The 25,533-nt window shown below is 36.9% G+C and overlaps 2 protein-coding genes across 2 annotated transcripts; both read right to left on the minus strand.

Annotated features, from left to right (window-relative positions):
• Nucleotides 1-8,876: 8,876 nt before the first annotated feature.
• Nucleotides 8,877-10,481, minus strand: LOC114716656 (heavy metal-associated isoprenylated plant protein 28-like). Its single transcript, XM_028901690.1, has 3 exons — nucleotides 10,416-10,481; nucleotides 9,709-9,784; nucleotides 8,877-9,322 (listed from the first exon to the last, which is right to left on the minus strand). Exons 1-3 carry the CDS (start codon nucleotides 10,419-10,421, stop codon nucleotides 8,913-8,915), a joined length of 492 nt encoding a protein of 163 aa, XP_028757523.1. The 5' UTR covers nucleotides 10,422-10,481; the 3' UTR covers nucleotides 8,877-8,912.
• Nucleotides 10,482-12,101: 1,620 nt separating this feature from the next.
• On the minus strand, nucleotides 12,102-13,184 carry LOC114716637 (plant-specific TFIIB-related protein PTF2-like). The gene has a single exon (XM_028901669.1). It carries the CDS (start codon nucleotides 13,182-13,184, stop codon nucleotides 12,102-12,104), a length of 1,083 nt encoding a protein of 360 aa, XP_028757502.1.
• Nucleotides 13,185-25,533: the final 12,349 nt, after the last annotated feature.

The raw sequence follows: 25,533 nt of genomic DNA on the forward strand, positions 1-25,533 counted from the left end.
GACACGGAGCTTGGTATTTTATTACCTTTATTGACGATTTTTCACGATATGGTCATGTCTATTTGATCTCGCATAAGTCTGAAGCACTTGAGTGCTTTAGACGATACATAAATGAGGTAGAGAATCAAATAGATAGTAAAATTAAAGCATTACGTACTGATCGAGGTCGTGAATATTTATCTGATCAATTTAAACAGCTCTGTGAGGGAAAAGGGATAATTAGACAACTGACTATCCCTGGCACTCCACAACAGAATGGAGTGGCTGAGAGGAGGAATAGAACTCTTCTAGACATGGTTAGGTCTATGATGGCTCAAGCAAACCTACTAATTTCATATTGGGGTGATGCTTTATTAACGGCAACCTTCATACTTAACCGTGTGCCCTCAAAATCAGTCGCTTCCACACCCTATGAATTATGGACAAAACGCAAACCGGATCTAAGTGTCCTAAGACCCTGGGGGTCAGCAGCATATGTTCATGATAATTCCCACAAGCATGGGAAATTGGGTCCTAGAGGAAAGAAGTGTATCTTTATAAGGTACTCTGAACAATCCAAAGGATACGTTTTCATAGGTGAAAACGAAGATGGAACAGTGACTGAAATAGAATCAAGAGATGTCACATTCATTGAGACTGAATTTCCTAAAGAGGAGATGTTGACCGCACTGTATCTCTTTATGAGACACAGGAACGAGTCAGTACAGAACAAATTGACAGACCAAAATCGTCTAGGTGTGTCAATCTGAGTGGGAGCCAAGAAAGGTCAACACCAAGACCTGAACAAAGAAAGAAAGATAAGCAAATAGCTCCCGTCAGAAGGAGTAACAGGGAAAGTGTTCCCAAAAGACGCTTTCAAATAGAAGGCGAATCTCTCTTAGTTACTCCAGAAGGGGATGATGAGCCCCGTTCTGTACGAGAAGCCTTATCAGGTCCTGCGAAAGATGAATGGATGAAAGCTATGGAAGAAGAAATGGACTCAATGAAAAAGAACCAAGTTTGGGTATTAGTTGATCTTCCAAAAGGGCGTAAAGCCATTAGGACCAAGTGGGTTCTCAAAATTAAAAGAAAAGTGGATGGATCAATTGACAAATACAAGGCTCGATTAGTGGCAAAGGGGTACACACAACAGGAAGGAATAGATTATGAAGATACATTCTCACCTGTTGTGCGTTTCAATTCTATTAGACTTATTCTGGCAATAGTAAACAGTTTAGATTTAGAATTACATCAGATGGATGTAAAAACCGCATTTCTGAATGGTGATCTGGATGAAGAAATCTATATGGAACAACCATTAGGTTTCATTGAAAAAGGAAAAGAAAATAAAGTTTGTAAACTCAAAAGGTCCATTTATGGATTGAAACAGTCATCCAGACAGTGGTATTTGAGGTTTCACAAAGCAATAACCTCATATGACTTCCAAATGATAGAGGAAGACCACTGCGTCTACATTAAGCGGTTTGAGGGTAATTTTGTCATATTATCCTTATATGTAGACGATATACTATTAGCCGGAAATAGTCTAGATTCGGTGGTGGCTATTAAAGAATGGCTTTCGTCGAATTTTGAAATGAAAGACATGGGTGAAGCAGAGTATATACTTGGAGTTAAGATCCAAAGAAATCGTTCAAAACGAATCCTCTCTCTTTCACAAGAGAATTATATCAACAAGATTCTTGAGCGATTTAACATGAAAGACTGCAATCCCATGAGTACACCCGTTGCCACTGGAGTGGCTTTGAGTTCTGACATGTGTCCCAAAACCGAATCTGATAAAAAGAAGATGGAAAGAGTTCCATATGCCAGTGCTGTTGGTAGTCTGATGTACGCAATGATGTGTACAAGACCAGACATCTGTTATGCAGTGGGACTGGTGAGCAGATTCCAGTCTAACCCCGGTGAAAAGCATTGGAAAGCAGTGAAGAGGATCTTGAGATACTTAAAGGGCACTTCCAATTATGCACTATGCTACGAAGGAGGTGACCTGCGTCTTGTTGGGTACTCCGATGCTGATGTAGGCGGAGATGAAGAAGAACGAAGGTCAACTTCAGGTTATACCTTCTTGCTCAACAATGGCGCCATATGTTGGAGTAGCAAGAAACAAACGTGCATTGCCTTACATTCAATGGAAGCTGAGTTTGTGGCATGCACTGCAGCAGTGCAAGAGGCCTTATGGCTGAAGAGATTTATAAAACACCTTGGATTTGGAAACAAGAGTACCAATCCGGTGATGGTATACTGTGACAATACTGCAGCCATAGCCTATACTAAAGATCCTAAGTATCACAGCAAAACCAAGCACATTGACATCAAGTATAATTTTGTTAGAGATTACATAGCACAAAAGATTGTTACTGTACAATACATTTCAACCAAATGTATGGTAGCAGATCCTCTGACAAAGCCAATAGGCGAAAGAGTTTTTAAAGAACATGTACAAGCCCTTGGCATACGTAAAGTGTAATATAAACTTCATTAATGAAATTATATTTCATTATCACTTTATGTGTCTGTCTGAAAGTATACAATGTCTAGTATGTCGTATAGGTTAAAAAGGTTGGCTCTCTCACACCGGCAACCGCCTTTGACACTCAGGTGGAGTGAACAAAGATGAGACATTTGTGTTCACCAGTAAAGCAGCAATGAATGCTGATATGGTAGAGAAGAAACACAAACTTTATGTCACCTTGACTAAAGTGTAGCAAGTCAAGATGAGATCCACGTTGATAAAGCTGGATCGAAGTTTGGAATCCCACTTCCATAATACCTGTAGCCAGACAACAAACTCTTCAACGTCGACGTCATAACAATGAGTAGAGTTGAAGAATTTGAGTTTAGACACTGAGTGTGTCTGGACCTAAGTCTGTACGGTGTTGATAATAAATCTAAATCGACATACGCTCTTATAGTAAAAGAGTAACACCGTAGCATGTGTTTCATACCACATGTGCTGAGAGAACCGCAAAAGGGAAGCAAGTGAAAGATCCCTGCTTCATTGCTGTGTGAGTCCCAGGGAGGAAATATTCTCCTATTGGTGTCCTTTGACTTTGACAATATCATGAAGATATGTTTCAGTGACTGCTACTTTGGCATATGTCCTATGGTCATGATTGATGCGATCTAAGGTAGTATGCTAAGAAAGCGACTGATTCATTTCAAAGTGATATTTGGACGAAAGGAAGATTGACTGTGATATACACACCTATGCTAGTGTCTGTGACATGTCCCTTATGACATTTTGTGGTCATAAGTGTGGATACTAGACATTAGAGAAAGGTAATATGAGTCAACTATTGACTCGAGAGGGATTAGATTTACCATGAAAAAGTGTATATAAGTAAATCTAGGACATTTGAGGCATAATTTTAAAATTCAAGCTACACAAAGGAGAGGGTGACTTGTGCTGATCCTTTAAAAGGGATTTCTAGTACAGGGACCCAAGCGAAGACGTCATGCCCACGCGGTCACGGCAAAGCACTAAGTATGAAATTGAGGGAAGGTGAAGAGACTAGACCCGCGACATCTAATCCACCAAGTGTGAGTGGGAGATGTAAGGAAATGGGCCAGTCCACCCTTGGTGGATTGGACCCAAGCCCAAATTAATATTTGGGGTCCTGATGAGAATAGCAAAAATTATGGGTATCTAACTGTAATTTTTTCCTTTTCATATATTTTGCCAAAAGGCGGGAACGGTTGCGCAGAGGAGACGGTTTTGAGACGGTTTTTGTTTGAATAAACAAGGAGTTACGAAACTGATCAAAAAGGGATCAGTTTTGGGCAGTAGAATCATGCGTTTTTTCCTCCTCCACAAGACTCTCTCTCCGTCTCTCCAAACTCTCCCTCCGGTGTATTTGCTGTGTCTCCCAGATCCGACTCCGTCACCGTGATCGGACCTCCACGTGGCAACTTGACTTCATAGCAGACTTCAGGTATGCCTGAAATCCTTCATACCCACATCAGTGGTGGTCAACGAGAGGATGAGTCTGAGTGCTTTTGTGAGGTGGAAAAGATTTTAACATTGTAAGGCAATCAAAAATGCAAAACAATATTCACCATGACTATAGTAAAGTGAAAATTAATATTTTTACCTCTGCTTTTCATAATATATTAAAAAAGACTATGCCACAGCATTATTTTATTTGCTCTGTTTTTGACCCCAAAAACAGGGACATACAGAGTTGTGGCTTGGCATTACTATAGTTGAATGTTATGAGATTTATGTAGGCTACGGAGAGACCAGTACCTAGATGATGCTGTTAAGTTATTAGAGACCAAAATTTTTGTACCACATATGGGTTGAAGATTTTGATTAACATTTATCTGTCTTCTTCATTTTTCCTCATTATTTTGTTTATAAACCTTTCACATCAATACGGGTAGAATTAGAATGGAAAAAACTTCCACTTTTTGATAGCTGGCACGCAGATTTCATTGATTAAGTAATAATTTAGCCATGGTGTCAATTAGAAAATTGAAAATTTTATTTTTGTTTTGGTCTATTAATTTACTCAAAATGGATTTCTCCTATTTGGCTTTATCCCAAAAGAATGAAAAAAAACCTGTATCTACATACAAAAGTCTGCAATGGCAAATCTTGTTAATATTTGGGTACGTGTAGGTAAGGACTTCGGAAAACTGAAATATGTTGATTTTTCAATATCTATTTCACCACTGGATGAGACCAGAGTGAACTAGCCTCTGTTTCAAATGAATAGATGGGAGAGATCAGCAACGTATTTGGCGAGAGAGACAGCAAAATGCCCTTCAGCAAGTCAGCCGATCAATGAACCATCATCCGCTTTAACAAGTTAATGTCGTTATGTCCTTTTGACATTTTTGAAGACGGAAGGATCAATGTGATCAACTGCTGAAATTATAAGTAGTGCTTAAAAGGAAAAAATAGTGTAAGGACCTAATTCAAAACTCACTATAACTATAAGGACTTAGGGTTTAATTTTCCCTTTAAAACTAAATCATGGCAAGATAGTAAAACCATAAAATGAATATGTGTGCGCGCGTCCACCGTGCACATGCACAAACATTTCCTCCACGTGCACTATGCAAATATCGTGTCATAATATTAGACGTACTTTGCTTTTCTAGACAAAAAAATTATACAAAGAGACAAGTGACAGAAAGATGGGAAAAAAACCTTTGGAAATTATTTATTTTCGTCAAAATGCATTTTTTCCTCTAAAAATATGCTCAGAAGTGTTCTAAAGATTCTTAAAAAATTATGGATTAGAACAGTACAAAATCTTTCAAAACTAATGCAAGGATATGTTGAAGATGTTTTTTTTTTTTTTTGGGACTGAATGTTGAAGATGTTTATATCTTGACCTTTCTTCACAAACCAGCGACTACTAGTTGAACTTTGTTAATTCACAAATTTGGAGGCTAGGATTCTCCGTCTCAGAAGATCCTTGGTATTTTTAACTTTGTTTTGTTCTTTTTATCTGAAGTAAGCTTTAAATCTGCTGTATATGTTGTTATTGTTAATATTTTTATTTAAATTAGCTGGCATATATTTAAAATAAATGAATTTAATTAGGACTAGTTTTGTTAGAGTTTGACCGGGAGCAGACTACTTTTTTAGTAAAGAGTTAAAATATAATAAAACAACAAAGTACCACAAGGATTAAAAAGCAAATAGAGCAACAGTAATGTTGAGTGAAATTTACAAAGAAAAAGAAAAAATAGATATGACTCTAGAACTATCGTTCTTAAAACAAAATGAAATGAAAAAAAAAAAAAATCTTCTAGATTTGATTGTCCGATGGTGGCTTTTTTTTTTTTTTTTTGGGTCAAAGTCTGACGGTGGCGTGAACACAAGCAGACTATTAAACTACACCTAATATGCATGCAGACTATATATGTTTTTGTGGTTTAAAGTTAGTTCATTTTAGTTATACTTTTCTCTTTGTTTCATTGTTTTGGGTTTAATGATGATGTACGAGCACATGGAGCTAAAACCAAATTAAAATATCAAATATAAGGGTAAACTCATGATTTTTAATTTGCATCCCTTGACCCTTGTTCATATATATTCTATTTTGTGCTCTTCTTAAACCGATCACTTTATAAAATTAATATATTAAATCAAAACTTTGTATAAAGTTAAAAAAAATTAAATATGTACTTTTATCTTCATAGAAAAAAAATCTTAATATCTCAATTTATTACATAGGATGAAGAATCTTGTCTTGTCTAAAAAAAGGAAAAATTAATCTTTTTCATCTTTCAATTTTTGAATCACTCATAATTCAATCCCTTAATTATTACTCAATGGGACTCAATTTCTAAACTCTTTTACGTTTTTTGCATTATTATTCTTGTAAATTATAACCCACTTCCCACGTACGTGACAAAAATATTAATAACATTGTTAAAATTGCTTGCAATTCATCTTCGGTCTTTTTATCACATTTAAACGAAAGAATGAAGGAATGGACGGACGGGAGAAGAAATTGTTAGGAAGAAACCTCGCCAGTCCTTCATCTTTCGTTTAAATTCTATAAAAAGACCCAAACCGAGTTGCAAGCAATTTTAACAATGTTGCTAATATTTTTCCCATAAAGAAACTAAGTTATAACCGACAAGAATAATAATATAAAAATTAAAAAGACAAAGGATTGAGTTAACAGACAAATCAAAAATTCAGGAATTGAGGCCCATAGTGAGCTGAGGGAGTAGTTATAACTAGGGAGAATTATAATCAAATCTTTAAAAAAAGATTTAATTACCTTATTAATAAGAACCAGATTTAGTAAAAGAGATATGTCTCTCGTAGTGATAAACTAAAATTCAAATTCTTATTAAAAGTTATGCTCATATTTGATTTCTGATAGTATGTCAGATATGATTGCCTCAAATGGATGATATGATATACATAGCAAAAAAAAAAAAAAGTCTTGCAAGTTGTTTTTATGATTGCATAATGTGTTAATTTGTTATCAAACTCGCTTGGACTCCATAATACTAAGACTAAAGCAAAGCATGAGTGACTCGCGCAAACTCGCAATAAACTCGACACTTGTAAAGCGCGTAAGACCGGTTAGCTTCGTGATAAACGAGTTGAAACAAAAGGTGCCCATGTACTAGAATCGAACCCCGATGCATACATTACAAATTTTTCTTAAATTCATTTGATATTGATAGACATGCTGACGGTTAAATAAAAAGAGAAAATTGGTCATAGATCCTTGGGAAAATGACCCAAAAAAAAGGCTGAAATTACAATTTCTCAATTTAAAAAGTTAAGGATTGAAAAATGAAAAAGGGGAAAATGAACTCAAATTGAAATTTTAAAATTAAAGAAAAATGATAAAATTAAAATATCTCTTTATTTTTTAATTTCATGTTATGTATCAAGAAAAAACATGTTGTTAATCTCAAGTTTAGACTTATAATTTTCCAATCAAAACTTATCATTTTTAGATAAATTGTGGTCATTTTTAATTAATTCGCATGTTATTTCACATTATGTATCAAGAAAGAACGCGTTGTTATAATATCAAGTTTAAACTTGTTATTTTTTAATGAAGACTTGTCTTTTCCAGATAAATTATTTTCATGAGATAAAGCTAGAGTAAAAAACTTAACTTTCTTTTTTTGCATTATAATGTTAAGAAATTATTGATCTAACAGTGGTCTATCCTTTTGCTGGCCCGTGGGATCAAATCCCATCCCAACGCTTTCCTTAAATAATTTTCCTGGCAAAAAAAAAAAAAAAATGCCAGCAACCACCAGGTCGCCTGGCGTAATCTCCAGTGACGGGTTGAACGAATATATATTTAACAAGTTTTTTTAATTAAAATAACTTACAAACAAATATATACTTATATATCTTCTTTATTTAGAAGAAAGGCCCAGGGGCATTTTTACCGTTTTAAATCACTCACTTACACGCAGTAATATCTTAAAGTAAGTATAATGTTTGATCCTTATAGTTTAATTTGCTTTGAGCTCATAATGCCACTAGGGTAACTCACTGTTGACAATAAAATATTATTATCTTTCATCTTAATATAATATATATTTAACTAATTTGAGTAGATTAAGAAAAGTAATCAAATTAGTTGTATGTTAAAAATATGTGATGATTTTCTTAAAATACATTCTTAAATCATTTGGATTGAAACTACTTTTGATGCAAAGTACCTTAACATACATACACAACCAATAGATTTGGTTTAGATAAATAAGGGGGGCAAAAATAATTATGATATTATATTTAGAACCAAATTTAACTTTTCCATTAACTTTTATATTAGAGATAGGACTCAGGAGGTAGTAATATTTACGAGCGCTATCGCAACATTTGGTAACACAGGCTCTTGTGGCACTTAAACAATACTACTCTTATGGTCCTTAATATAAAATTTAATTAGCTAATTTGAGTAGAGTAAAAATGTGAGTTGGTAATATGATTTGTTTTTTCTAAAACACCCTAAGCATATTTTTTTAATTTTTTTCCCTCTCTCTTTTACTTTATTATTATTATTGTGGGAATAACAATAACATTAATTTGAAAAAAAAATAATAAATATGTGAAATAAGTTAAATCTATAATATCAATATCAACTTTCCAATTAAATCATACATTAAGGACAAAAAGAGTACCAAATAAAAAAATATAAATAGCGCTCCTTAGCTTGTTTTTTTAACCTTTACTTGTATAGTGTTTACAAGCTCTCCTTGCGAGATTGACCATTTTAATAATCAAATAACACATGAATTTAATCAAACATCCACCATATACGTACGCAATAATCCACTACCTCTGTTGGCATTATATATAGCTTACCTTGTTCCCACTCTATTTACATTTCACACATAAAAGCAAACCCTAATTTATTCTTCGGAAAGGGGGGGGGGGAAGAACACATGAAACTGAATATATATACATGTCACATTATAGCACAAGCATGAGGGTTTTCATCACTGAACACAGACATGGCCTTTTCACTGACCACCATTGAACCAATTGGCTGCTGGTAGTACCCAAAGTCGTCTCCATTAGTATACCCATGCTTGTAATGGTTGTAAGAAGAAGACGAAGAATAATAGTTGGAAACAGATCTTCTTCTTCGTCTTCTTCTTCCATTATCGTCATCATCATTGTCATATTCATAGCTGTAGTTGTTATTATTGTTGCAGTAATGGCGGACGAAGCCCTGATATTCTGGTTCGTATGGATATGGCCACAGCTCTGACTTTTTACCAGTCTTCCTCACAGCCTTCAGAACCTTGTTTTGATCTGCCCATCCCATCACAGTTACCTTCTGCATTCTCATGTCTATGTCAACATCATCAACTCCTGCAAACATTTTCATTGACTATTAAAAACGTATGGATTAAACACCTTGATAATGCTACTATATACTCCTCCGGTCCTTAATATAGGACCCAATTCTTAAGTTGGTTTTGGTCCTAAATATAAGACCCGTTTCTCATATTTATCATTTTTCTCTAAATTACCCCTATGGATACTCCCTCAACCATAATCAAGTAGAAGAGGGAGAGAAGGTATTAAAAAAGATGATTATGGTATTTTAGGAAAAATGTGTCACTTTTCTTATAATTAACTAACTTACCTAACTTCCTTAATTTAATCAAATTAGTTAAATGGGTCTTATATTAAGGACCGGAGGAGTATATGTATAATAATTTAGATCAGAGATTAGAAAACCGTAAGGTTCTTACCAGGTAGCTTTTGAAGGGCCTTCTTTATCTTGCGTTCACAACCTTCGCAGTCTATATTCACGCTGATCTCTACTATCTGCGTGTGCGTGTGTGTGTATAAAACAAAACAAGAGAAGAGAAAACCAAAGGTTAGAACAAATGATAGCATTCACTGACATAATTGAATTTTGAGGCTGCACTTACAACAATAATAGTCCATCTAGAGTTTAAAGCACACGCCAAAACAAAGAAAGGCACTGCTCTGTTTATATATACAGACACACACACGAACAGATATATACATTAAAGCACCAAAAAAAAAAATGAAGATACGAAATGTATATTCTGAAATAATAACAAAAGAAATTATCAATGATACATGTGTGCTACAGAGCATTACTGGTAAAATACCTAGGTTTATACTTGGTCCACCCCATCTTATTTATAACAAACGTATATTAGTTTTACAAAGATATCTTTTTTAATCATGTGCATTTGTAATTGCTCCTTGATTATTATATGTAATCAATATTGATACTTTAAAGAAAAATTATAAATTTAAAAGATAAAGTTGATTGAGATATTATATTTATGGTTAAAATAAATCTCTTGTCTAGAGGAGGTGGTGCAATAATTTTTATAGCTAGAAGTGACGATATGATATTCAAATATTTCTAATAAAAAGTGAAGAAACAAAATAACAATCAGAAATAAATATCTTTTATTACCGTCATGATGAAAGTTGGAATTGAAGAGAGCTTAATGCTTGGGAAGCAAATGTCTTAAGCTTCCTAGAGGACTGTATAGAAGAAATCATAAAACCATATGGTCTATTTATAGGCAAAAGAGAGACACGACTTTATGTTGTCCTATTGAAGCCAAGCAAAATAATAATTTGAGACAAATCTATAAGAAATAGTACTATGATGTCACACACGTGTGGTCCCCAGGAAGATTTCTTGCCCTCCAATCAATTTGCTTAATTGTGAAGTTGATGACAATGTCTATGCACTCTTTATCTATAGACCTATGTTTGTTCTAGAGTCATGATGTGAAAGTGCATGGAAAATGCTTTGGATATTTGTAGGGTTATGAGAAAACAACCCCAACAAGAAATAAACCTTAATTAATATTATTCCGGTTCTAAATATAAAATAGGTCTTATATTTTACACCATAAAATAGGTTTTATATTTTACACTACAAAATAGGTCTTATATTTAGGACCGGAACAGTAAAAATAGGAGTCACAATCACCAGATTATTATTTTATAATTAGGGCTTTATTAATTAATTAAGTTACCGATCGTCAATTAATCGTGTGGAATCTTCCAACAAAATCTTTCGAGCTTGACCTCTTAGAATTAACGGGTAGGCACCGCGTGGCGGGGGATCATTTGTTTATATGTATGAAATTGTCGCTGTAAGTTCAATGGTGCGCGTGGTGTACGCAATTGAGGAAACTACTTTACGACTCGCTTTTATATAATATTTTTATAATCTTATTTATAGGACAGAGAGAAAAGATTTTACTAATCCTATTTATAAGTTATTTCATTAAATTTTTAACATAAATATATTATTTCGTTCTTCATTTATTATAGTATATATAGTTTTTTTTTTAAGATGTATATGTTAAATAGGAGTAAATTTGAAAAGTTGTTATGTTTTAATAGAGTTAATGCATTTTAAGATTTTTCTTGGCCTGTGTAAAATATGTTGGAAGTATCTTATAAATAAGATTAAAAAAACATACTACCTCTCATGCTGTAGACAAGAGCTAGACAAATAGTTCATTTTAAATCATAACTATAAGATTTTAATTTATTTTATCTCCCAACTATATAATTTTTATTTAAATACCTATTGATTGCTTATATTAATGAAACTCCTAATCAAAAAGTAGTTTCAATGCATATGATTGAAAAAAGTAATTGAGAAAAATATAAAAAAACAAGTGATAAAATATAAAGTTGATAAAATTATTGAAAAAAGGGGTGGGAAAAGCTATAACGTTCGACATTTTTATGCAAGGTGAAAAGTTTATGCACATGTTTATTCATATATGCATAGGGTTGCATGGCGTCTAACTTACCAGCTCCATTTCAAAATATCATTAAAGTTATGTATGCAAAAATGGCCTAATTTATGTACTTGCATATTCTTTTTATCTGTATAAAACAACTCAAATGATTAAACTTTCATTATACTTTAGAAAAGGGAACAGACTCACGAATTCATATAAATTTAGTTGAATAAAATTTTATCTTCTATCAACAAGTATTAATAATGGAGATACCTGTAGATAATTCGCCAGAAAAAAAAAAAACATAACAAGAAAAGCAAAAACGCTATACGGACTGATGAGAAACTCCAAACAGGAGCTAATTACAAAGCCAGAAAATTAGGAAAATCTCATACAATGCCAGAGTTAAACACATGTAAATCCAGCAATGTATTGTAGTATCCCTTCTCAATTTCCTCCTCCTTTACTTGGTGAAGAAGTAAGGTCTCAATAATCAGGTCTTCCCAATCAACTCCATCAACAAGCTTTCTTCTTCTCTTGAACTTTTTCTCAGAATAATCGGCACCCAAATCAGAATTCCATGGATGCATTATTCTATCTATGCGCACCTTAGCAGCATTGATCTTCTCTCTTCTCATCTCACATTTCAAGCAGTTTGAAATAAAAGAAGGTGGCATGGATTCGAATCCGACATCCTTCTCGAGTAACTGTTTGAGTACAAGCTTTTTGCTCAATTCTGATTTTCCATTCCACCACTCGCTACAATCCTGAAGATCGACCCTCTCGGAAGATTTCTCATACAACATGGATAAACATTCAGGTGAATAAAGCAGTTTGTTTGCATCCCTAGCACTTGGTCTTGTAGAGTGAATATTGTTTTGTGATATGCTACAATGAGAATCACTTGGCACGTTTATGGAATCAGTCTTGTGTCCATTTTCATCGAGTTGTCTTAAACATTCACTAACCATCTCTGCCAAGTTAGACTCAGGAAGATCTAGGTCTTTCCTTTTATCAACAGGTTTCAACATAGCCTTTGTCTCCAAATACTTAATTACAGATGGTGCATGTTTAACAATGTTTCTGGTGGTGATATCTCTTCCCCAAGGCAAAACTTGTGCCACTTCTACAAGTTTCTCTAAAAGCTCTTTGTATCGTGTTTTACAAGTGGAAACAACAGCATGAACTTCCTTGGCCAACTCGCTAATTCCAATTTCAACTTGATTCAATTCAGCTACCAGAACTAAAACAGCAACTACCAATGGAAGTGGCTTACGTCCGGTACTTAAAAACCACTTCATTGCACACTGTAACAAAAATATCCCCTGCTTGCGCATTCTGTCTACTTTGCTCCTGTCAATTCTAGCAAAAGATGGCGAAATCTTAAGGACCCTTTCCAATGAATGCACGATATCAAACTCTGGAAAATCCGATTTTTTCAGATCCATAAAATCAATAACTCGTTTAATCATCCTACCCAATTCGTAAACATCACATCCGGCTGCCCATGCCACTTCAGCCATAGACATTGGGCGATTATCCTTTCGCATCACTATATACACACATGCACCAATTAAAACCTGAAACCAATCACCTTGCCCAAATTCACCCTCTGTGATGGTAGAAATCATCGCTTTAATATCACTCATTTTTGAAGATATACCTAATCTAGAAGTTAATTCATCTATCAAACTTTGGGCTTGAAAGAATTTCCTTTCTTTGTAACTATATATAGTACCTGCACCAGAAGTTCCAACACGGATGAATGTTCCTTGCGGGCCATTGATGCCACCGATATGGGCTTCAAACTGATCATATTCTTGAACAACACCACACAAGGAACATATCAAATCCCCAGACACATCATCCCTAACAAGAGAAGTTTTCCTACAACTTTTGCAGGAACGTGTGCTTGCCATAGTGTACCACAAATTTCAAAAGGGGAATTGTTTTCAAACGTTTTGCTTCCAAGGAACTGTTTGATGAGTGAAGTCAAGTTCTAACTTGAGAGAGGATACTGAACAAGCAGGGAAGCTACACTTTTTAACGCAAGACTCCACGTAATTCACTGGGAGACTAGCACGGAGATAGCAGCACTGCATTTAGTCAAACAAATAATAGGTTAATACAGTAATATGATCTCTAATTTAACTTCAAGTTCCACTTGGAATCATGGGGGGAACTTTCATGATTTTCCCTTCCTTTTTTAGTCTGCTCAGCTTTATGCTTGGTTAGAAGACGTTTTCATTGCTCAAGCAACATCAATTGAAAATTCATTTGAAAACAACAATGGTAATTAAGTTGGTAACTGACAGTGAAGCTAGCTAGTTAGGCACGCCTAAGGTAATGCATATTTCCATTCATTTTGAAAGTCTTAAGTCTCAACACCTCATTCCAATTGCTTCTTCCAAGATGCTCGAAGAGCCTCAAACGATAACATGAAAGAGGTGGCCAAGATTACGTAACTATAAGTAGACCACAACTAAAGATGCCCAATTCATGTACAGACTTATGACATGATAAATGTTTACTCTATTTGGAATCAAGTCTAATTTGGCTTTAGGACTTCTTTACCGCGGTCATTGTCTTGCAATCTCCCAAACCTAAATATTTACTGTTGAAAATTGAAATAAGCATATACAGAGCGCATTTAACTAATCTTCTCACGAACACACAAGCACTTAGGATTAGTCAGTACTCAATTTAAAACACAAACACATTCAATATTCAACAAAAATCATAAAGTGAATTTAAAATTGGAGTCTGGAGAGAAGACGAACCTAAAGCCAAAACCCAAAAGCACACAAACTCACGAAGAACGAAGTAGATGGCTAACTAGGAGAGGCGAGGGCGCAGGGCACTGAACTCAGGTTGAGATCTGATACGTTCGAGGGCGAGAATCTGGAGCCATAAAAAGGACGCAACAACGAGAGGCAGAGATGCAGATACAGCCGCCAACGACGGCTACCGTCCAGAGGCAGAGGCGCAGAGATCGGGAGAACGTGGAAGTCGAACTTCGCAGGAGCGAAATTACAGAACGGGGTATTGAGTCTCATACAGAACGGGGATGAAGATCAAAGAAGGAGGATGAAGAAGAAGTCGAGGATAGAAGATGAAGATTGAAATAGGGGGATATATTCATTGAAGAAGGAAGAGGGGTGAAACTCTTATCTGTAAAATCGATTCTTCTCTTGAGATGAAAGAAGAACCGTTGTCTCCTCCTCCGATCTCAGGGCCGTTCTTCATCGCTGGAATTTAAGAGAGTCGAGCGGGAGAAACAAAAGATGAAGAAGCAGCCGCCGGGGAGGGAGGGGGAGAGAGAGAGAGAGAGCAACGCCCTCGTAGTCCCAGTGAGTGGTGCTAGAGCCGGGAATTAGGGCCGGCCGGCCCTCCAGGGCTGGAATTTTAAAAATACTCCAATTTGTTAGGCCCGGCCCTTAAGCTACAGGGTCAGGGTTGGCCCGCGGACTTTTGGCCCGTTTAAGAAAAAATACTATTTTTTATATTTATCATATTTTTTATAAAAATAAATCAATGAAATTATTAATAAAAGACATAAATATAAATAAAATTAAGTCACATATAAAATATCATCATATATAAATATTCATCAACATCTAAAACATTCATTAACAAGATAACAACATCTAAAAGTTTTATCTATAATGCAATTGTGCAATAAATAAACACTATTATTAATCTTTTGAAAATTCATCATCACTATAATTAATTACTTTTCTTCATAAGTATACTTTTCTTTCGTAACAAAAATATCAAGTTTTTCTTCTTTATAAGAATTTTATTTTTAAATTTTGCAATCTAACTACTATTTTACTTTAATGTGAGAAACATTGCTGTTGAAACTCATGAATTTCTAATTCAAATTATAGAATCACAAGTTATATAAGTATAAAAATATTCTATTATCAAATATATATATAGTTTAAAAATATCAATGCATATAATATAAATCAAATCATTATTAAAGTCCAAATTAACCCATTTTTTAAAAATTTAATTGGATAAATTATTATCTAAAACTAAATTTACTTTTAAAATGATAATAATAACTAACCATTTGAAATATTATTAATAATGTAAAAAATTAATAACATTAATATTATATAAAAAAATTTTAAAAATAAAAAAAAAATATAAAAGGGCTTAAAAGGGCCGGCCCGTGGCCCTCCAGGGCCGGCCCTTTTAAGCCCTCGGCCCTCTAGGGCTTATGTTTCATTTTAAGAGAAAAATATCAAGCCCGACCCTCATAATTTCAGGGGGCCGGCCCGTTTTCCCGGCTCTAGTGGTGCATTCGGAACAAGCGTGTGAAACACTTCTTGGTAAATTGAAATTAATTGATTACTATTACAGTATTACTAATTAATAAAATCATGAGGTGTACTCGTGAGGAAAGCACACTAGTATTATATAAGGAAGTTGATACAACTCCTTCTGCCCGTAATTGAAGGCAGAGTGGGGTTTTTATAAGGGTTTGGGGTCACTACATGACAAAGGCCTAACGTGGCCCGTTGATGAGTTGAGAATGAATGGCCTTACCTGGACTAGAGCCTTGGATATCAGACTATGTTAGCTTGGTCTATTTGAGCTAACACCCCGAGTGGTATCAGAGCCAGCACAATTCTTGACAGACGTGAGATATCATTAGTGAAGGTGAGTAAGAAGATACCGTCTTATCATGAGTGAAACTTCAAACAGTCTTGAACCTGTTCGCCTTTCTTCTTCCTTTACTCCACAAAGACTTCCCTCCTCTGTTCGGAGAACTCTTTCTAGAAAAATAGAAAACCTTGTTGAGATAGATCATCTTCCTGAAGATGCTAGAGTCCAAGAAACGGATCTACCTCTTCTTAGTCCTTACAGCGTTTATCATCGTACCAATCACGTCACTAGAAATGTTAGAAGCTTGATCCCCACCCAGAGACCTCATGTTAAAGAAGTAGTCCAGTCTACCAAACTAGAAAATTGTGGTCTTCCTCTCTCTTCCTCTGAACAATATGTCACTATTGACATACCTCAACCATTGATCAACGAGTGGATAGCTCAAGGCTATACCCGTCTTTATATTGGTGCTGTACGCCTTATCCTTACACTTCATGGGAGAAAAGGAATTCCAGCCACTGCTAAAATTGCTTTAGTTGATACTACCTATACTTCTTACAGTAATGCTTTGATTGGCGCTGTTCTGACCACTCTTAGCAATGGTAGTGTCATCCTTACCATAGCCCCTGATTTCAATATCAAGCTTTCAGATCCAACTTTGACGGACAGACTAAAAATTCAAGTCCAGATAGTTGGAGCAGAGCAAGATCCCAGAGCTATCATAGCAACCCTTCATCATCAAGTCCTCTACAGACTCCAGAACCATGCTCTTGATCTTCATTTCCCAAATTCCACCAAAGATGCTCTTTATGTGGTTTCTGATAGAGCTGATGATACCTCCATCATCCAGATTCCTAGACAAATCCCAAAGGAGGAACTTGCTCAGCTGATGCCTCTTGAGTGGATCACCAACTATGAAAAACACTTTCATGGTGTACAAAGGGATGTTCATACTTCTACCCCTCCTGAGATAAAAAGGCTTCCAAATGGCACTGTCAAGACAGTGTTCACCAAGCCAGGTCAGGAAGGTTCTTCTGTATCTTCCGGACGTATTCTGACTATCACCCCGGCCTATGTCTCATCTAAGGGAGAACCTCCTATTGCTTGGATAGACCAGGAACCTCACATAAATGGCCATTTCATTTGGGATCATGCACCAGAAGAATGTGATCCTGACTGTGAGTGTGATACACCTTACTGGTGGGAAGCTTCTGACGATGAAGATGAAGATGAAGATGATGATGGATGGTCTTACCCCATCAGATATGCCATAAAAAAGAAGAAAAAAGAAAAGAATACATCTCTTTGTTCCTACAAACATTATCATCATCACTATGATGATGATGATCATGGTCCGAAGCAGAAAGCCAGAAGCTGGAAGGCTCCTGTCCCTACTGTTCCTTCTAGCAGATTATCTCTATATGATCTGCTTAAAGAAACAGGTCATGAAGACCTCCTGCCTAGACAAAAACCAGATCCAGTGATTCCTACCATTCAACAATCCGTCTCGTGTATAGCAATGATGGATCCCTATGAGCAGGATTTTCCTCCTCTTGAAAGAAGAACCAACAGAGAAACAAAGGTTACAGTAAGACCTTTCTCTGTTCCAACAGAAATCTCTCCTACTGGTGAAGCTAGACCAGTCTCAGCAGCAGAAGAAGTTCTCAACTGGCAGACCCAGAATGCGATCGGCCAGAATAGAACTCTGACAAAGATTGATTCAAAGCTTGACCTGCTGACTCTTAGAACTGATACTCTGACGAGCAGACTTGACCAGGTCTCCGATCAAGTCAAGCAGCTTTATATGACTCTGACTTCTCAGGCTTACCAACTGGATGCAGATTTAAAGCAACTTATTGAGAAAGGATATATTGGACCAGAATTTACCAGAAAAGAGCAAGAACTGTCACAAATCCGAAAGGATTTGCAAAGAATCGAGTCAGACATCGCAAAGGATCATTCACAAACCATCTATGACCCTTATCCATCTTATCCGTCTAGTTTCCAACTTCCCACATATCCAACATCACCTCCTTCTTACCCTAGAGAATCTGATTATAGCAAGGTTTTCAAAATGTCTTATCCTATTTTAAGACAGTTGAGAAAATCACGACAACCCACTCTTTCACCTGTCCAGCCAAACCCTCCTCCCAGACCTCCAGTAAGACCACCTCACTTCCCTTCATCTGAAAAACTTTTCTACACATCATCCTCATATACTAAACCTATTGAACCAACACCATCCTCTCAAGGAGTTGTAATAAGAACTCCACCATCATCTCCACCAAAACAAACTTCTCTTCCAGACAGAGAAAAAAGAAAAGAAGTTGCAGATCCAAACAAAACCATAGCCACTTTTCAAACTATGGATAAGGACCAGTCATTAGTAGATGAAACCTCTGAAACTGAGTCTGATTCATCTATTGAATACAGTTCTAACTCTGATCCTGAGATATATCATGCTGATATCTCTAAGGTAGCAATGGTCCAGCCAGATCCTACAGTTGAAGATCCTATTGATGAGGAACCATCTATTCCTCACACACCTGAGCCAAGAAGAACAGACTGTAAACCTACTACAGGTCCATGGTTTACTTTTGATGATCTCCCTCCGGAAAAATGGAGAGACAGACTCCGTGAGTTCGGAGCATGGATTGACCTACAGCTTGCTAGGCATGATGCAACTCTTGAGGAAGTTCTTACAGAATTTCTCTCAAGACTAACAGGAGCATTAAGAGAATGGTATCAAAGTCTCAGTGATTACCAGAAGAAAGCAGCAACCAGAGTTGATAATGCAGGAACTCTTCTAGGACTCATTCATAAGGAATTCATTGGTGACTTCCAGATCATTAACAAAAGGCATCGTCAAGAATATTTTGAGATGAAGTGTTGTTCTTTGGACAAAAGAGACTTGCAGAAACATTTCCAAAGAATGTCTGAAAAATACTACATGCTTGGAGGAGCTAATGATGTCAATCTCAGGCATACTTTTATTGCCTCTCTTCCAGATGAACTGCTACCAGAACTTCATAGAGCTATCAATGCACTCCATAGAAATATGGCTGACATTTCTATTGGAGAAATATATCAGTTGGCATTAGCAACTGTGGATAAGCTCTGTGAACAACAGAAGTTCTTCAAAGGAATGCTGAAAGGACAGTCAAAGCTCAGGCATGCTTGCAAGAAACCGCATCTCAAAATAAAGTGCAAAGATGATAAAGATTGCTCTTGTTCTACCAAGAGAAAATCTCACTATCGTCGATTCAGATATCCAAAGAATTCTTACTCCAGGAGAAAATCCAGAAAGCCTTTCCTGAGATACTTCAGGAGGCGTAGACCTTATTCAAGGAAATCTGACAGGTGCTACATATGCAAGAAAAAAGGACATTTTGCAAAAAATTGTCCCAACAAGACAAAAAAGGATGTCAAGATGTTAGAACACTTGCAGACTGTTCTCATGATCAATGAAGATGAAGATGTAGAATCTGTGATCGAAGAACAAGATGCTCAGGATGAAGAAACACAATATGTTCTTCCTTATTCTGAAGATGAGGAAACTGATTCTGAATCCTTTTCTCAAGAAGATGATGATCCTCAAGGGTATTTATATTCCCTTGAAAAGCCTATGCATCCGCCTTCTTTTCTTGGTTCCCTGGCTTCTCAGCCAGACCATAATAAAGTTACTCCCAAGCCAAATGTCAAAATTCATATTCTTCCAGGAAGATATGAAAAGCCAATTCCTGTTATTGCTTTTATTGATACTGGAGCATGCAGAACCATCATGAATCCTGATATTCTTCCCCCTGAAGCAAGGATCTCCTTGTAGGTAGCATGATAATGCTTTTCTGACTCTTTGAATTGTCCACTTGCATGTCCACAGCAGAATCTCTTTCCATCTATCTCTTCAATCAAGACAGCTCCCCAAAAGTCATCACTGGCATCAGTCTGGAGGATTTGTAACCCTTTGTCAGGAATCTTTAAAGGAGGTGGCTGCTGTGCAATTCTTTTGAGGGTTTTGACAGCTGAGGTCAACCACTTGGGGTGTTAGCTCAAATAGACCAAGCTAACATAGTCTGATATCCAAGGCTTTAGTCCAGGTAAGGTCATTCATTCTCAACTCATCAACGGGCCACGTTAGGACTTTCAGCTTTGAATACCAGAGCTAGGATAACTGGAAAGATTGTCACTAAACACTCCTTCATGGATCGTGGTCAGATTCTATTTTCTGATGCATAGGATCCTCTTAAAGAGGCAAGTGCAGAGCATACTTAGAATCTCTGGAGACAGAAGAAAAATATCATAAGTGAGGCTTTCAGAAGAAGAGAGAAATTTAGAGAGAACTCATGAGGAAAACACACTAGTATTATACAAGGAAGTCGATACAACTCCTTCTGCCCGTAACTGAAGGCAGAGTGGGGTTTTTATAGGGGTTCGAGGTCACTACATGACAAAGGCCTAATAGTACACCTCATGATGACGGGTAGACGTCATTATGACCTATCCTAATAATGACGTTCACCTTAATGATTACAAGAGGACGAAATAGACTACAGGACAAACTACTTTAATAAAGCTACTTTTACAAAGCTACTTTATTAAAGCTACTTTTCCAAAGGTATTTTAATAAAGTAAAAGTAGATGACGACATAAAGTGAGAATTTGACGGGTCCCATCTTATCTTCAGAGTATCGAAAAAGGAGATTTCCTGATGATGATGTCCCCTAGTCTTTATAGATAGGCTCATGGCTAGGGGATAGGTTTATGATGCCTTCCAGGTCAGGGTCATCTGAGTTATAGTGTCTCCTTGAGTAATAGTATTCTTTGAGCTCTGGGTCAGGGTCTTTTTGGTTGGGGTCCTGGGATTCTCCTGCGAGGAATGGGAGTTATGATTGAAAGCTTGGCTGAGGAAGATAGAGTCCTTCAAGCTGAGTGAGTTGAATTTGTGAGTCATTGTCACCGTCATAAGGGTCTTTGGCGGCTTCTGTCTGTGGAGGGACTTGTGACCTATTTGGTGGAGGTCTGACAGCACTCAGGATGAAATCTCTCTGGAATTCTTCAAGTGTTGTATTGCTGGCAGACGGTGAGTTTGGAGGGAAAGGTCCGAGAGAAAGACATGAAGTGTCTTCTCCTGTGTCAGGCTGGTTAAGTGCAGTTAATGTTTTCCCAATTTTCTCCATCAATAATGCTTCCTTTCTTGGCCATGAGGGGGTGGTGACCTGGAGGATCAGACGGTTGTCTGTGTAGAGCCTCTGGTCAGCACTTATACTATAGTTCCTAAAAAAGATATACAGACAGAAAAATCTTTTTTGTTTGGGAGTTGGTAAGTCCCAAATATTATGTTCTTTGAGAATTTTCCAGAGTTTTCCTCTCCAGTAGGGAAGAGGAGCAAGCATCTCAAAGAATGTGGTAAGAGGAGAGTTTTCATTTCTGAAGTCATTCAGGTGGTCATGGACGACTACAGCTGAGAAGGCTATGGCACAGGTATAATTGGCTGAAACAGACCAGATGTACCATAAAAGTTCTTCTGGTATGGGTCCTTTGATGATGGGAACAGTGAGGTAAGGAGCATCGGCATCAAAGTGCTGAGGATAAGGGTGGATTCCAGTATCTACAAAAACACGGTGGAGCTAGTAGAACATAGTACTTCTGGCAAGGTTTTGGACATCTGCTGGAGATTCAGGACGGGATCTAGGAGGGAAAATGGTGGCTGTCATTCTGTGAGGCATTTCTGGTTCAGAGATGGTTAGGATGAAAAGAGGTTGAGGTCTGGAGAGTGACAGAAGTTTCAGAGGCTGGGAAACTTTCTGAGGTCTTGTGAGGAAATCTACTATGATGTTCTGGTGTCCTTTGAGATGATGAACGGTGAATTTATAGCGAGAGAACCAGTCTTTCTATCGGAGTAGCTGGCTGTCTGGTAAAGTCTTTCCCTTGGGATTAAGCATTCTGGGAAAAGACGTATTGTCCATTTCTACTCTGAATTGATAAGGACTGAGATGGAAGCTGAACTTCTCGATTCCTCTTTTGATTGCAAGGATCTCCTTGTAGGTAGCATGATAATGCTTTTCTGACTTTTTGAATTGTCCGCTTGCATGTCCACAGTAGAATCTCTTTCCATCTATCTCTTCAATCAAGACAACTCCCCAAAAGTCATCACTGGCATCAGTCTGGAGGATTCGTAACCCTTTGTCAGGAATCTTTAAAGGAGGTGGCTGCTGTGCAATTCTTTTGAGGGTTTTGACAGCTGAGGTCTGCTCTGTTCCCCACGCGGGAGGATTCTTTTTGAGAAGTTTAGACAGCTGGCTGGTGTGATTGGACACATGAGGGATAAAATCCCAAAGATAATTAATAATCCCTAGAAATTGTTGGATTTGCTTTGTTGTGAGATTGTCATCTGGGAATTTGAGCAATTCTTCTGCAATGTGCGGTCCAGGATAATACTGACCATTTTCAAAATGCATTCCAAGAAACTCTATGTTGTTGACACCTATTTCACCTTTCTTTGCCGACAACATAATCCCGTATTTTTCAATTATTTCCCCGAACTGGGTCAATAAAAGTTTATAGGAGTCCTCATCTTTTGAGAAAAGTAAAAGGCCATCAATGTAAATGAGGAGGTTATCAAGCATGGGTTCAAAGATTCTGGTCATGGCCTTTTGGAACAGTGATGGGGCAACCTTAAGCCCAAATGGCATAACAGTCCATTGGTACTGGGCATTTGGAATACAGAAAGCAATTTTGGGTCGATCTTCTGGGTGGATACCCAATTGCCAAAATCCTGCTTTGAGGTCAAACTTGGAAAATATTTTTGCATCCCTAAGATGGACTGTGAGTGAACTGGGCTTTGGTAAAGGAAATTTGTCATCTTGAAGGAAAATATTAAGGGGCTTATAGTCAATAACTAACCTTTTCTTCCCTCTTTTGATTTCTGATCTTTTTTCAACATAGAACGCCTGGCAAGCCCAATTGGATTTTGTTGGTTCAATAAGGCCTTGTTTGAGAAGTGCAGCACATTCCTCTTTAGCAAGCTTGAGATCTTCTGGATTCATTCCTGGATGAGAGGCTTTTGTGGGACTGATGTCTTCATTTTTCTTGAAGGGGAGTTTAATGAAAAACTCTTGATTTTTCCATAATGGAAATGGATGAGAGAACTGTTGATGATTATCAACGCAAAACTTGAGAAGATGATCTCGAATATCTTCATATCCCGGTGGTGCCTGTTGGATTTCAAATAGATTAGGAACTTCAGTATATGCACTAAAGAAATTTTTATATCTAATTCCTTTAGGCAAGACTTGAAGATTCCTAGTATGATTATAAGCATCAAATCCAATGAGAATATCTTTCCCCGGGAGATCACTACCAAGAACTTTCATCCATAGAACACATCCTGGAAAGAATTGAATACCAATCTTCCTGCGAGTGATCCATTCAATCTTGAAGGGTTTTGAATCAGCAGTAAGGAAAAGTTGATCACAAGGGATCCATGCTTCAGGGGGAAGAATATCAGGATTCATGATGGTTCTGCATGCTCCGGTATCAATAAAAGCAATAACAGGAATTGGCTTTTCATATCTTCCTGGAAGAATATGAATTTTGACATCTTGGCTTAGGAGTAACTTTATTATGGTCTGGCTGAGAAGCCAGGGAACCAAGAAAAGAAGGCGGATGCATAGGCTGTTCAAAGGAATATAAATACCCTTAAGGATCATCATCTTCTTGAGAAAAGGATTCAGAATCAGTTTCCTCATCTTCAGAATAAGGAAGAACATATTGTGTTTCTTCATCCTGAGCATCTTGTTCTTCGATCACAGATTCTACATCTTCATCTTCATTGATCATGAGAACAGTCTGCAAGTGTTCTAACATCTTGACATCCTTTTTGTCTTGTTGGGACAATTTTTTGCAAAATGTCCTTTTTTCTTGCATATGTAGCACCTGTCAGATTTCCTTGAATAAGGTCTACGCCTCCTGAAGTATCTCAGGAAAGGCTTTCTGGATTTCTCCTGGAGTAAGAATTCTTTGGATATCTGAATCGACGATAGTGAGATTTTCTCTTGGTAGAACAAGAGCAATCTTTATCATCTTTGCACTTTATTTTGAGATGCGGTTTCTTGCAAGCATGCCTGAGCTTTGACTGTCCTTTCAGCATTCCTTTGAAGAACTTCTGTTGTTCACAGAGCTTATCCACAGTTGCTAATGCCAACTGATATATTTCTCCAATAGAAATGTCAGCCATATTTCTATGGAGTGCATTGATAGCTCTATGAAGTTCTGGTAGCAGTTCATCTGGAAGAGAGGCAATAAAAGTATGCCTGAGATTGACATCATTAGCTCCTCCAAGCATGTAGTATTTTTCAGACATTCTTTGGAAATGTTTCTGCAAGTCTCTTTTGTCCAAAGAACAACACTTCATCTCAAAATATTCTTGACGATGCCTTTTGTTAATGATCTGGAAGTCACCAATGAATTCCTTATGAATGAGTCCTAGAAGAGTTCCTGCATTATCAACTCTGGTTGCTGCTTTCTTCTGGTAATCACTGAGACTTTGATACCATTCTCTTAATGTTCCTGTTAGTCTTGAGAGAAATTCTGTAAGAACTTCCTCAAGAGTTGCATCATGCCTAGCAAGCTGTAGGTCAATCCATGCTCCGAACTCATGGAGTCTGTCTCTCCATTTTTCCGGAGGGAGATCATCAAAAGTAAACCATGGACCTGTAGTAGGTTTACAGTCTGTTCTTCTTGGCTCAGGTGTGTGAGGAATAGATGGTTCCTCATCAATAGGATCTTCAACTGTAGGATCTGGTGGACCATTGCTACCTTAGAGATATCAGCATGATATATCTCAGGATCAGAGTTAGAACTGTATTCAATAGAGGAATCAGACTCAGTTTCAGAGGTTTCATCTACTAATGACTGGTCCTTATCCATAGTTTGAAAGTGGCTATGGTTTTGTTTGGATCTGCAACTTCTTTTCTTTTTTCTCTGTCTGGAAGAGAAGTTTGTTTTGGTGGAGATGATGGTGGAGTTCTTATTACAACTCCTTGAGAGGATGGTGTTGGTTCAATAGGTTTAGTATATGAGGATGATGGGTAGAAAAGTTTTTCAGATGAAGGGAAGTGAGGTGGTCTTACTGGAGGTCTGGGAGGAGGGTTTGGCTGGACAGGTGAAAGAGTGGGTGTCGTGATTTTCTCAACTGTCTTAAAA

This window comes from Neltuma alba, unplaced genomic scaffold (genome assembly GCF_004799145.2).
Source record: "Neltuma alba isolate B1F8T4 unplaced genomic scaffold, ASM479914v2 tig00002073_pilon, whole genome shotgun sequence".
Taxonomy (NCBI): domain Eukaryota; kingdom Viridiplantae; phylum Streptophyta; class Magnoliopsida; order Fabales; family Fabaceae; genus Neltuma; species Neltuma alba.